The 14421-nt window shown below is 46.7% G+C and overlaps 1 protein-coding gene across 4 annotated transcripts; it reads right to left on the reverse strand.

The window, feature by feature from the left end:
- Positions 1–368: 368 nt before the first annotated feature.
- Positions 369–14178, reverse strand: pax6b (paired box 6b). 4 transcript variants are annotated; one of them, XM_028956378.1, is made up of 14 exons: positions 14067–14178; positions 10589–10746; positions 8751–8805; positions 8464–8517; positions 6122–6252; positions 5675–5716; positions 5375–5590; positions 5127–5292; positions 3973–4131; positions 3787–3869; positions 3525–3675; positions 2844–2956; positions 2436–2577; positions 369–2047 (listed from the first exon to the last, which is right to left on the reverse strand). In XM_028956378.1, exons 4-14 carry the CDS (start codon positions 8474–8476, stop codon positions 1962–1964), a joined length of 1302 nt encoding a protein of 433 aa, XP_028812211.1. In that variant the 5' UTR covers positions 8477–8517; positions 8751–8805; positions 10589–10746; positions 14067–14178; the 3' UTR covers positions 369–1961. The 4 variants fall into 4 exon arrangements, with proteins under 4 accessions (XP_028812211.1, XP_028812208.1, XP_028812209.1 ...); XM_028956375.1 differs by lacking the exon at positions 8751–8805; XM_028956376.1 differs by lacking the exons at positions 8751–8805; positions 14067–14178 and adding an exon at positions 12800–13021.
- Between the last annotated feature and the right edge of the window lie 243 nt (positions 14179–14421).

Genomic DNA, 14421 nt, shown 5'->3' on the forward strand with positions numbered 1-14421 from the left:
CCTCTGCTCGCCCAGGGCACCGGCTGCATTATTCCACCACCACCACCACCCCCCTCGCCCGCTCCTCTTTATTTAAAAAATCCCACCGTAACTTCACCAAAACAACGACCTGCACTGTTGAATGGTTTGGCCTTTCCATTGTGTTGTGTTTTTGTGGAGGTCCTGTTGTGTCGAGTTGCTGGCGGTCTTTGTCTACAGAGAGTTAGTGTCGTTATAAAGTGTGAATTTTACACTGACCTACATCACATTGCAATCGTATAGGACTTTCAGCTATATAATAATAGTAAGTTTGTAAGTTTGTACTGACTGATCTTTTTTTTTTTTTTAAATATAATGTACAGAGAAAGCTTCCACCAACACATTTAGTGTACTGTACAAAATGCCTTTTTATATTTTTCACAAAATACATTTAGAAAGCTCAGTTTTAAATAAAATTAAATTGAAATATTTGAGACTGTAGACCTTTCATCTCAAACGTGTGGCTCTGACGCAGAACCTTTGTGTGTCCATGCCCTAGGTAAACATCAAAATGCAGAACTCAAAGCATGATAGACGTATTTTTTTGTATGTTTAAAAAAATGATTAAAATCATAAATAAATGACTGCTTGATTAGTCTGCAGTCAAACATAATTGAAGCCATTGTAATAGAATGCAAAAAGAAAAAAAAATAAACAAACAAAAAACAAATGTTTACAAAATTCTGCAACACAAGACAAATATTTAAAAAATGGTGTATAAGATGAAATACAAAGGCTTTGGTCTGTTTTTCTTTTTACAATCAACAATGGTTAATTCTGATATGTACTTGTAAACACCTGCCAAACACTTATGTTTAAAACTCTTTAAGAATAATTATGGGATTTAAATATTTCTAACCGCACAAAAAAATTATTTGACAGTAGGACACTATAATACAACTATTACTAAAAGACTTGTACCTGACCTAAAGAAAGATTTTTTTTAATTATTATTTTTTAATTATTATTACTATTATGATGTATGAAAGTTTGGGGGAAATAAAATAAAATAAAAAAACATTTATAGAATCTTCTGGGGGTAATACAAATGATAGTAACTTTTATTGTAGAAATCATTTTGGGGAGATTTCTAGGGAAGACAAATACTTACAACCGGACATGAACAAATGGATTATATCGACGAAACAGCCTATCAATCAGAACACGCTGTCTCCTCCCACCCCCACCACCACCAGCAAGTCCTTCCAGTACTTATTGCTCGTCATCTAGATTATGACCTGAACCCCATCTACCCAACAGCAGTTTTGCTCTTTAGCTCGACCCCGATAGTAATGCCCCGCTAGCCCCCCGCGTTGAAGTGATATCATGTCATAATACCATGATTCCGCACAACTGATTCCAATGCATTAGAAAAAAGTCGATGTGGGTCGGTTGAAATTAGGCCGGATTTCATCCAGCGGCCTTCCGGAGAAAGGGAAAGTGTTCGGATGACAGATAAATAGCCCCCCTCCCGGCCCCAGCCCTGCGCTGGAGCGATATGTACCTGTGCAACGTCTGGTCGAGGCTTTTGATATAAGCTTATTAACAGAGTCACCAGAGAATCGGCCCGATTCACCATCGCAAACTGGTGAGAGGCCGGCAGGGTCTCCAGCCGTCCCGTCCGTCGTGACCACTTTAAATGTACAAATACAAATATACAAACACAGCAGAAAGGGTGTTTTTTTTTGTTTGTTTGTTTTGCTCCATAAACGTTGGTCTACGTCCTCCGTGTGTCTTTTTGTTTCACTGTCGTGTTCTTCAAGTTTTCTTGTCCCAAAAGTCATCAAAAGAAAAACAAACGAAACGATGAAACAAACACACAGGTCTTCTCCAAGTCCCAGCTCGCGCGTGGGTGTGGGTATAAAATACTGCTGGAGAGAGAGAGCGAGCGAGAGGGCGTGGTCCCCTGGTGGTGAGATCAGAGGCTGAAGTAGCTCTTCTCCTTACTGTAGTCTTGACCAGTACTGAGACATGTCAGGCTCGCTGCCGGGAACTTGGACAGGGACAGAAACTCCGGGGGAGATGAGTCCTGCAGAGAGAGGGAGAGAGGGAGAGAGAGGGAATACCATCAGTGACTTCCTTTTTAAGAACAGCTAGGGGTTCTGGCATGTAGACACTCCAGACACTGACGTTCTTTTAGACTAATTCAATCATCGATGATTCCATCATCCACAAATGTGAGATGAGATGAAAACAAAAGTGTTAATGAACAGTGAAGAGAATTTAGCCAAAACACGAAATAAAAGGTAATGAAAAAAAAAAAAGGATTTATATGAATTTTAATGTGTGCACATGGTTCCAGCGGGAACGACACATGAGCGAGGACACGGTTCCCCGGGTTACGGGTTTATGCGGTGGCAGAGAAGTGATTTCACACCAACATCACCAAGCAGGTACACGAGGAGAACTCTGCCTACCTGTTGAGGTGGCGCCAGAGGTGGCCATTGATTGGCTGTTCATGTGTGCCTGCATGTGGGGGGGTGTGTATGTGTCGTAGCTCCGCCCATTCACAGACGGACTCGTGGGCAGCATGCAGGAATATGAGGAAGTCTGGCTGGGCTATAAAGAGAGAATATGTGGATTAGCTGCTGGATATTTAAAATCTCTGCCATGCCACCTTATACAAAATATCATATACAGAAATCTAATTTAAAAAAAAAAACACGAATTTCTTTAAACACGGGCTTGGTGATGCACTTATTAAGTGTGACGTAGGTCTCTGTTCTGTTCCGTTTTTACTTGTTTATAGTTTGGATTCAGGACTTAACACTCACAGAATCACACAAACACACACAAGGATTAGAGTATTTTCCTGGACAACCTACTTGCATAGGCAGGTTGTTGGCCATCGTGAAGCTTGGCATGGGTGGCAGCCCACTGTATGTGTTTGTAAGTGCGGTGTCTGGTCTGCCCAACATGGACCCTGATGTGAAGGACACTGGGGGAAAAAAAGAGATGCAAATACAAAATAAAACACTCTTACATTAAAGTTGTGTACATACACAGGCTGCAGAAATCTGGACCCACCAATGGACATTTTTGTATTACAAGGAAATAGATGTAACTGTCTGCAATATATATATATATATATATATATATATATACACACACACACACACACACACACACACACACACACACACACACACAATATAATTTTTGTTGTTTTTCCGTTCAACTAGAACAGATCAGATGTGTGTTTGACATTCATTCTGTGTGCTTGAAACAGTGCTGGGCGGGTTTGGAAAGTTATTTCCAAAAAGTAGCTGGAAAGGATGCAGTGAATGTGTGATCCTGCTGTGATAAAGGCAATGGGGGTATTTTGATGAAACTCATAAATAAACTTACAGTGTATATTGTAGCACTACACTTCCACAACCAGTCAGTTACACTTATTATTAAGTGTTTCTAATGGTTTTTTTTTGTAAATAATGTTGTTATATATAAATATATTATATATGTGTGTGTGAACGCAGATGAGTGTGTTTAGACGAGCAGATCCGTACCGGGCGTGGTGGGCTGGGGAATGGCCTGGTAGACGCTGGTGCTGAAGCTGCTGCTGATGGGGATGTGGCTGGAGGGGTTACTGGCTTGTCTGCGCTGGTTTCTGAGCTTCTCCTCTCGCCTCCACTTTGCTCTTCTGTTTGAAAACCACACCTGTGGAGGTGGAGAAGGGCGTTGGCATTCTGGCAAACCGAAGGCTTTATCATGTACTGATCCTAGCGTCCATTTTTTATTTTTTTTGGAGGCTTCAGCGTGTCCCCTCACCTGTATTCTTGCTTCAGGCAGATCGATTTTGGCGGCCAGTCTTTCCCTCGCAAAGACATCTGGGTAGTGTGTTCTTTCAAATTCTGCAGCAGAGATCAGATAAATTATGACTTGCCGGAAATTTTAATGTCTGCGTTTTTTTTCTTTTCTTTTTTAATTCTGTAAATCACAAGCGTAAGGCCTTGCCTTTTTCCAGCGCCTCTATCTGCTCCTGTGTGAAGGAGGTCCGGTTCCTCTGCAGCTTCCTCTTCAGCTGAAGCCGCATCTGGGCCTCGTCCGAGTCCTCGCCGTTCGAGCTGATGGAGTTTGTGTTTTCTCCCGCACCGTCCTGCTGCTGACAGCCGTCTGCGGACAGACACGGGGGGGATTTCAGTCACGCACCCCTCCTCCGAAAATAAAAAAAAAACTTCACCTTGTCTTTTTAAAGGAACACACGACTAATTACATCATCATTAGATAACAAACGGCTGCACTTTTACCTCATTTTTTATGTAAGTTAAAAGCACTCGGCTTTTCTTTAGCCCTCTCCTCCCCGTTGGAACAGCCGTACCCCACTGCCATTGAAGTGACCAGCACCACTTGAATAGAAAGGGGCGCTTTTCAGGGCGCACAATGGAGTCAGGATGAGGGTGAACCATTAAACCTGCAAGGAGGCGAGCTGCCCCATCTTCTCGTGGGCCCGAGTTCTCGAGTGGACAACAATTGAGAGGAGCGACAAAAAAAAAAAAAAAAAAAAAAGTAGGGGGGGGGGGGGTCGCCTTTGTAAAACACGAGGATCCAGTCAACAGATCTCGGGGGTTCAGTGTGTTAACCTCTAAACTGCGCCGCCATTAATCAAGGAGCGACAGGAGACCCTCCACTCAGAGTAGCGGGGGGCGTCAAACGACCTTTGGCTCTTATTTGGTCAATAAAATGCACGCATTGCTTCATTCCAGCTTCATTCTATACAAGTCTTTCTGTATTTACGGGTTTATTTGCAGTGGTTTTATATGGATCTGCAAATAGGGTTTAATTTAGGACTTTTTTTTTTTTTTTTTTTTTTTTTTTTTTAGAATTACCGGATTTAAAATAATCCCTGCGCGCTCGTCCGGGATTATTGCGCCGTGTGCGGATGGGCGATCACATGACCTTTATAATTACGGAGTCGTTAACGTCATGTAATTAAGCGCCCATGACTCGGTGCAGGCCCACCTGCCGGTACACAGAGCCCGGTCCGGTCCCGACACGGCCACGTGACCGCGCCCACGGACTACACAACAATACGCACCAACCGACCTGTACGTCTGCTAAAATAATCATATCGTCAACACGTGGGTCCTTTAGTCTGAACTCGCACCCACCTTGGTTCGGCTGCCCGGGGACCGAGGTTCCTGGGTACCACCCCGGGCGGGTCCCCCACGTGCCCGTCTGCCCGTTGAGCATCCTCAGCTTGTCGTACATGCCATCTGCGCCCATCTGTTGCTTTTCGCTAGCCAGGTTGCGAAGGACTCTGTTTATCGACGACACCTGAACGCGGGTTCAACGCCACATGAATTACATCGAAAGTGATTTAAATAAAAAAGAAAAGGCTTCGTGGAATTGCGCTTACGCTGGGTATATTGTCGTTGGTGCACACGCCTTCCGACAGTAACCTGTCGCGGATCTCCCAGGCGAAGATGGAGGGACACTCCCGCTTGTACTGCGCGATTTTGCCGACCACTTCGGGCGTCGCCACCCTCGGCTTGCTGCCGCCGATCGCGCGCGGTCTGATGGAGCCGGTCTCGTAGTATCTGCCCAGGATCTTGCTCACGCACCCGTTGGACACCTGCACAGAGACAACGCGCACAAGTCCCATGATTTAAGACAACTGTGAGATGGAGAAGTATGCGTCAAACAATGATAAGCTTACCCCATCACTGTCCAGCACTTGGACTTTTGCATCAGCATGGGTCTATAACACAGAAAATACCCTAGTCTAATTCAGCGTATTGAGTGTCCTGATTAATTTTGCTTTCCCTTGAGTGTCCTAGTTTTAATAAAGTTACCATAAAGATGCGCATATGCCCATAACGTTATTTTAATAAGCTCATTACTGACGTCACACACATATGAAAAATATTGTCCCCGTAAATGACTGTGCGCAATGCGTAATTTGCGTAATGGCATGCGTAATGTCCTGTCACTCTTGCTATATGCCTTCATGTGTTATTATTTTAATGGCATGTCACATATAGTTCATTAGCAGCTGACGTGAAAACGGCCGTTTAGGTGGCCCACAATGCACTGCGGCTTGTGAACAGATATATACCAACTAAACGTGTCGGACCAGGCAAGCGGGAGCGGCTCGAATATTCACCTGCAGGATCCTGGAGATGTCGCACGGCCGCGCGCCGCTGTGCGCGAGCTCGACGATCTTCTGTCTGGTGGAGTCCGGTAACGGTCTGCCGTTAACGAACACGCCGCCGAGCTGGTTCACCCCGCTGTGACCTGCGGGCACACAGCCACGCCACCATTACAGAACATGCGACAAAGCACCATCAATATTATTATCGTTAATATTATCATCATATAAGCCGGAAATTAACTAAAGGGAAAATGCAAACGGGGGTGATTTATAATTAAAGATTCCTTTTTTTTCAGAGGTACAGTACACCTTGAGAGATAGAAGTCGCAAGCTCCCGTGAATTTCAGTAAAGCTGTAAAATGTACACGGCACACAAGTCCAAGTTCACCCACTGAAATCAACGCGCGCGTAATCGATTGCGTTTCCGCCCCCAAAAACCCGGACAGAAACGATAGAAACTGATAGAAATGATTACAGGAGATATTGTTAAAAAGAGCACCGCGATCCGAATCCTACTCCCACCACCCATATCCACTTTTCCCAGGAGGAACAACGACGTCTGGGAATTTCGGACGATCCCGTTAATTAAATGAGGAATTCGGTACCTTATTTCTTTGAGAAAAATGAAAAATTGAAAAACGAAAAAAAAAATGAAGCAGCGGTAAAGCGATCGGATCCGGCGGCGCGGTCCAAACGGCGAAGCGCGCAGCAGAGGAGCCTCCCCGGAGTCCCGTTCCCACCGACGGCCGCGGTTAGTTTGGCTCCGGGAGCGCGGGCTCCTTAGCAATAAATAAGCTCCAAATATAGAAGAGGGGGAGAGGAGGGGAAAAAAATAATATGATGAGCCTCCCTGACATTTGTCTTTAAAATAAAGCTGGCCGCACGTCAAGGTTTGAGCTTAATTTCTGGAAATGGGCGGAAGTCACCTCGGATCATGCACGGAAGGCTAATTGAAAAGATCAGTTGGAGCACTTGTGGCAGGCATGTCACTTTGTGACACTGGTCCGCTCTCTGAGCGCCGCGTCGTCACGACAAATGGTAGCATGATAAAAACGACCCTTTCTGTCCGCATTTGGAGAGCGCTCAGATATATATATATAAAAAAAAAAAAAAACAGGGTCCCCGGCCCAGAACCCCACCCCAACCCCTTCTCACCACCACCCCCCCAGCCTTCCGGCGGCGCTTCTTTTTTAAAGGCGGCCACGGGCGATGCGCGCCCACGAGCGCGTGAGCGCGCGTGAAAGTGAACATATTAAAACTGACACGGAGTGCCCCCCCCCCATCCTTGTTGTATTTGGCAACAACGCCCCCCCCCCCACACACACACTCACACACACATTCACAGCCCAGTTGAGATCAGTCACTTGGCAACATTGGACAATTAGAAAAAACACACAGTAACGTGGGTTTAAATTATATTAAAATGTGTTGGGGGTGGGGGGGGGGGCGTCTCCCTTCCCCACTTCCACGTATTCGTGCTCGTTTCCATTGCAACATGCTGCACAGGTTAGTGCGCAAACAACTGTGTTTTCCACAATTCGCGTTCCACAATGTTGCGGCGTGACGTCATCGCCGTGACCCCTGCTGCACCCCGCCGTCATTAAAACAACCGCGGCATCATCTCGCCCGCTTCATTATCATAAAGATAATGCGCAGCACCTCCCACCCCCACCTCCCTCGCCACCGACGTTTTATTCCCGTAATCTGCGCTCCGAATGTCCGGGTTCACGATTAATTAAAAGTCGTCATTTCATACCGTCGGAATGTCGCCCGTGTCGTCACCTGCTGCTTCGTACAGGGACCGGGGAGGTGTGTTAAATCTCGGAAACGAGAAACCCTCCACGGTCGCGGAGTGAAAATAATCTACATTTAAATCCACAATCCCGTAATCTCCCCTGATTCCGGGATTACGTGGATCCATATCGGGACCGGCGAACGAACGGAGTCCGGTGCGAGTGAAGGTGGGGCGGGGGGGAGGGGGGTTAAAAGGAATTCCCAGCGCGGAATTCCCAAAGGTGCGCGCGCGCCGGATCCTGCCCCGTGGCGATCATTACGCGACGTGGATTTTATTGCTCGTCGGCTAATGGGACAACATATGTCGTCAATTTGGACGCGGCCCTCCTCGTAACGCGGCCCGGGGTCTCGCCCCGTCCCCCCCTCGCTGTAAATATATTCGTTTTTTAATATACATAAATTCGCACGTTCCCCGAAACTGACAAAGATTAGTATTTTTGTGTGTGTGTGTGTGTGTGTGTGTGTGCATTAAAATTCAATAATTTCTAGGAAAAAAATTTCACGCGTTAGAAATCTCCTGTTCACTTTATAGGTAATATTTATTATAAAGATGTACTTACTGTTCTGCATCATGGACGCCACTCCGGACTCCCACGTGGCCTGGTTATGGTATTCTGGAAATCATAATCCACAAACACAGCCAGCAGATTATTAGCAGGCAGGCAAACTGTCTCTGAGAGTCGATGCAGCTGCTTTTCAGCCTGAGATTTTAATTTTTTTTTTTTATTCTTACTTTATTTCTTCGTTTGTTCATTTTTTTTTGTAAGCGAGTGCCTTGCTGTATGTATATATATATAAATATAGATTTATATTTGTTTGATATAATTTTCCTGTCTAGTCGACTTGCCTGTAAACAGAGGTGAGTGTTAGGCCCTCATCTGCTGCTGACTACTTAATGCTTCCTAGGACAAAGCAGAAAGCGCGTTAGTAGCATCCTCTTCAGGATGAACTCCACTTTTTACTCTCTTTTCTTTATTATTATTATTTATGATGATGAGGAGGAGGATGATCATCTAACTTCTCCTGACTCCATCTGCGGCAGAACAGCCATGATTTGCGTGTTGCGGTTCAAGTCGAGACCTGTACAAATTTAATCCTCTCGGTCCTGCGCCTTTACTGCGAAACCTATTTGAATTTTTTTACATATGAAACATTTTTTTAGTTTTGATTATGTCGGAGTGACGAAAAGCGTCGTCGCCGTGACTGTTTTAAAAACTTTTTTTTCCCTTTTGGACCGGAATTTGTACAGTGACGCCGCGGCGCCCCGAAAAGTGGGAGTGGGAGAGTGGGTGGTAACGCGGCGGACAATGCGAGCAAACTTCGGCCCCCCCGACCGAAGCAACCACTCCGGAATTACGAAATGGCCCCCAGCACCCAGCACCCAGCGCCCAGCACCCAGCACTGCCCCCGCCGTACGGGGGGAATGGAGAAGTAATGTCGCGTTATAAATACCGGGGGGGGGGGGGGGGGGGGGGGGGGTGACTGTGTAGCTGGTGCGGCCCGCCGGGGGCCGTAAAAATAAAAAAAGAGCGAGATTGAAGAGCCCAGTAGGGCGCTGCGTCGGGCCAGAGAGCGACGAGACAATCGCAATAAAGGCTCCATTGAACGACGTCGCTTTAAACGTGGTGGTGGGACTGGGTGGGGTGGGCTGGGGGGGGCAGTTTTCATTTTCTCCCCTTTTTCCCCAGAATAGAAACGCGGGGTCACGCACGCCGAGCTCCCGTCCACGCAGAGTTGCTTCGTTTTATTATCACAACTCTCCGGCTGATCAATAATCACGTCATCTGCGCGAGAGTGGGTTTTCCACGCCACTCCCGAGGAGAAGTTCGCAGCTCCGTGGGCGTCAGTGAAGTGTGGTTATTTCACTAATTCCTCGGGCCTCCACGCTGCTTCCGTTCGGCCGCCGCCGATGTTGTTGTCGTTTCTGAACGTCGCGCTAATCTGTAATCTGCCGCTAATCCCGCGACACAATGGCGTTAATTAAACATCCCACAGCAGCGACATTCTCATGCAGACACGCATCTGTACCTGCACAAAGGCATTTACATGCGATCATCATCCTCCTCCTCCTCCTCCTCATCCTCATTTACCGCCGCGCTCGCGGCAAAATAGCTGCTGGCTTTCCGTACAGGCCCTACAGGAGCTGCTTTTATTTTTATTATTATTATTATTAATTAACAAAATTATCCTAACTATTTCCCTGAAGTAATAAAATGTACTTTTACATATATATTTTATTATAAATATAAATAAGTTTGAATAATTCAGTTTATTTGTTTAAAATCTATCGGCAGCGGCCGCGGGAGAAAGTTTTACGATTTATGTGCAATTTTAGCATTTCGAGTTTAGAAAAGAGTTTAGAGGCCGAATCGTCGCGATGGACTCGGCCCGGCGGAGTAAAACACACCGCACATACACACGCCTTACACAGCCGCGTAACTTCAGCACCTCGTTTTACATTTTATTCATGCTTATTTTTTACCCTTCACGACGCTGATATCTGATACTTGTTTACTGCTACTGGCAACTGTATAATATAACACAGAAAAAAAAAAAATAATAATAATAATATAATTATAATATTTTCGTATTGTAATATTTATTATTTTTTGGATGCTGCACGCTTGATTGGTTCCCAACGCGGCGCAAAGCAACTTTTTGGAAACAGAAGAGAGCAGCCCTCACCTTTCTGAGGCATCCTGCGCTGTCGACGTCCTCTCTTTCTCTCTCTCTCCTTTCTCTCTCTCTCTTTCTCTTCTTTCTCGCACGCCGCTCTTGCGCGGTACTTTCTTCTTTAAAAAGCCAGAAGTTGGAGTAAAAGTCCCAGCGGCGCGGCGAGATCCCTGCGACGGGGACAGAGATTGACAGTGAGCGGAGATGTCAGAGTCGCGGAGTGACCGAGAGCGAGCGAGCGAGCGAGAGAGAGAGAGAGAGAGAGAGGGAGGGAGGGAGGGAGGAAGAGGAGGAAGTGGAGGAGCGGAGCACCTCTGCTGATCGGTGACGGTGCGAGTGTGTGTGTGTGACTCGGTCCTCGCTGGCCCATTAGCGCCGCATGACCCCTGTCACCACCTCCCAGCCCAGAAAACACACTTCCCCACGCCACGCCACGCCACGCCGCGCCGCGCCAAACGCGGGAAATGGGGCCACTAATCAGCACACACATGCAAATGCGGCTCTCCTCCTCCTACACACACACACACACACACACACACAGATTTACATTCACGTGCGCGGTCACGCAACCTTGGGCGTATGTGTGTGTTTGTGGGGACCAAGTGAAATGCCTGTAAATCAACTTCTAACATCAGAAATCATTTAACCTTGTGGGGACCAGCACAATCCAATAATACACACACAACACACACATTCAGACATACAGTCATTGTCTGTTTTCCCTGTTATTTAATGCATACTGGTGAGACAGATTTTATCAGGATTATGTTATATATGTTTAATTAGACCAGATATAAACCTTTTTTCACATTTGTATTTTCAATGAAAATGTGTCCTTGGGGGGACCAGAAAAATGTCCATACGTGCAATCTTTGTGGTTTAATGTGCAACACGCACACACACTCTCACGCTCCTGCTTACATGCAGCAACACAAACACACACACACACATTCCCTCTCCTGACGCCCTCTCTCTCTCTCTCTCTCACACTCTCTCACACACTCTCTCTCTATTGCTTCATGTTCCTGTGCTGTATGGAGGCCGCCTATTGGACGCTCCTCCAGCTTCCCACGGAAAGACTCGGCCTGGAAGACGGACGGGGGCCGCGCGGACCTGCCCGCTCCGGGTCACTTTCTCCGTGGGACGCGAGCGGGCGTCGGAGCAGGAGTGGGGGGCGCCACAGCCACTTGTTGTTTGTAAGAGGGGGTCCTGCTGACCGCTGTGGATTTTTACACGGTGACTTGTTGACTCAGTGCATTCGACGCGCACACGAATGACCTCTAGTGTAACTCCGCCGTGCACGTGTCTGTGTTTACACCGACTACTCCACCGCCTTCTTTAAAGATAGATAGATAGATAGATAGATAGATAGATAGATAGATAGATAGATAGATAGATAGATAGATAGATAGATAGATAGATAGATAGATAGATAGATAGATAGATAGATAGATAGATAGATAGATAGATAGAGATTTGGGGTTTTGGGGGGATGGGGATCCACGTGCTGGACCCCGGCCGGCTCCACTGGCTCTTCTGAGACAGGGAGGCAAGGCAGCGAACTATGGCGGGAATAAAGAGGGGCGCGATGGGCTCGGTGGGTGTGCTGGAACGCGGCGGCGCGCACTTGACTTCCTTTGACGTGTGTGTGTGTGTGTGTGTGTGTGTGAGGGGGGAAGCGGCCAAAAGTCAGAGCTCATCAATAAACCGGCCGGAACGGTGAATGCGAGCCCCCCGACAAGCGCGGCATTCCTCACCGCCGCGGCACAAAGAGGGAGACAAACGCCGCCGAGGAGGGGCCACCAGAGCCGGGGACCCGGATGGGCCGAGAAGGGCACAAACGACCGATTAAATGCGTTCGAGTCGGACGTGCAGTTTCTTTTTTTAATGTGGACCGAGGACGGTGTGAGACTTCGGTGGAGGAGCGTGTGAGTAAATGTTGAGGAAATGAACGGAACCGCATCCACGCGGCGTGAACGATGGCGGGGGTCTCGGGACGCTCTCTACCCCCCCCCCCCAGGCAGCAAAAATAACAATAATTAATATTCATATGAATAATGATAATAATATGCACTGCCGGAGTAAAACCTGTGGTTTTTAATGCAAGTTTAAACAATTTAAGGATTTGCACGATCGTGTTACCGACTGCTAATACGCGTCATTTGAAATGTCATCACAGAATATTGCGAGGACATTTTAAAAAATACAAAAAAGTTAACCAACCTCTGTTGATCTCCTTCTCCGATTAAAAAAAATAAAGAAATAAAAAGTTTGATCAAATGACTCCTTCCGTTCGTCTTCTTTGGAAGCGTGTAAATCCACTTTTTATACGTGCACGAAGGTTAAATCCTGTACTAGAGGGTATGAGGCTCAGAGAAGCCCCGACGTTAATATTATTATTATTAATAATAATAATAATAAAGTTTTCCGTTTAAAAGCGAAAGGCTCCGGGATTAGAGGTGGCTGCTTCGCCAATTAGCCCGACTGGGATTAGCGGCCGCTAATGCCGCCCCGGGCCGAAATGCGCTTTGTGGGCCCTGTGGAAAACTTTTAAACAACAAAAAAAAATCATACGGGGAGGGAAGGGGGTGCGCGCGCCTGACGTCATTCCCGGAGTCGGGAGAGGGCAGCCCCGAAAACACCCCCGACCCCCTTTTTTTATTCGGAGCGCCGTCCCTCCCGTCCGACAGTTCATATGAATATAATCGAATTCAGATGTTTTTTGTTTTTTTTTGCGCTGCATTTTTATCTTCTCCCCCTTTCACACGAATGTCGACAGCGTTGGAGAAAAATCTCCAGCTTTGTTAATTATTTTATTTATTCGTGTCTTTATTAAAAGATATACAGTGTGTGTGTGTGTGTGTGTGTGTGTCCATCTACAATTTCACTGTAGTTTGTTGGAATTCCCTGTTAATCTGCGCGTCGCGGCGCTGGCGGGAGAAATCCCTGGAATATTTTTAAAAGGCGACACCGCACTGTCGCCTCCCGACACCTGTAGGCTGGTCGCTGCGCTACAGGTCACCAGGGTCCGACCCACACTGCACCTCACCTTAAAAACGAGCATTCTTTACAGCGTGTGTGTGTGTGTGTGTGTGTGTGTGTGTGTGTGTGTGTGTGTGTGTGTGAGTGAAGATTAAATTAACGATTGTTATTAAGGAAATTGCTCCTATTGTATCAGAATATTGTAGTAATAATAATAATAACATAAAATTAATAATAGTTTTGAATGCAACAAACGTGGTGGCCTTGGGATTTAATCGTTACGACAAAAAACATAACCAACCAAGCCGATTTTATCTGAACGCTACGACGCAGAGTAAATCTACGATCATGCGTGTTAATTAACGACCAGCTTCACCGCCAGATTTCACCACACGTCCCGAAACAGGGACGTTAACGAAAAGCCACCAGAGCCGCATGAACGACCGCGTGGGAGAAGATGAGGATGAAACGGCGAGTTATTATCTGAGATGAATGACGGTTCACATACCTGCTTATTATTATTACCGATGCGCCCTGCCGATTAAATATCCCAGAGCCGCGCGGCCGTGATTAATAAAGCTCCACGTCCCGTCACCTCCGGGTGCGTCTCCGAGATGGAGAAAAAAAAAGCGTCCAGCTCGCCACTAACTTTCCTTTAATATCAGCTTCAACTTGGCACTGATTGGTCGGAGCGACGTGGCCACGTCACGTTTTTTTTTCTACGTGAAGGGGGGGGGGGGCTGGACTCGGCTGACCCATCAGCGCGCAGCAAGGTGTCTCAGCGGCTGTTATAACTTTATTTCTATATGGAGGGCCCGGTGGGGGGGGGGTCCACCTTTCTGGGGAAGATATCGATCGCGCTT

Source organism: Denticeps clupeoides, chromosome 16, assembly GCF_900700375.1.
Source record: "Denticeps clupeoides chromosome 16, fDenClu1.1, whole genome shotgun sequence".
NCBI lineage: Eukaryota > Metazoa > Chordata > Actinopteri > Clupeiformes > Denticipitidae > Denticeps > Denticeps clupeoides.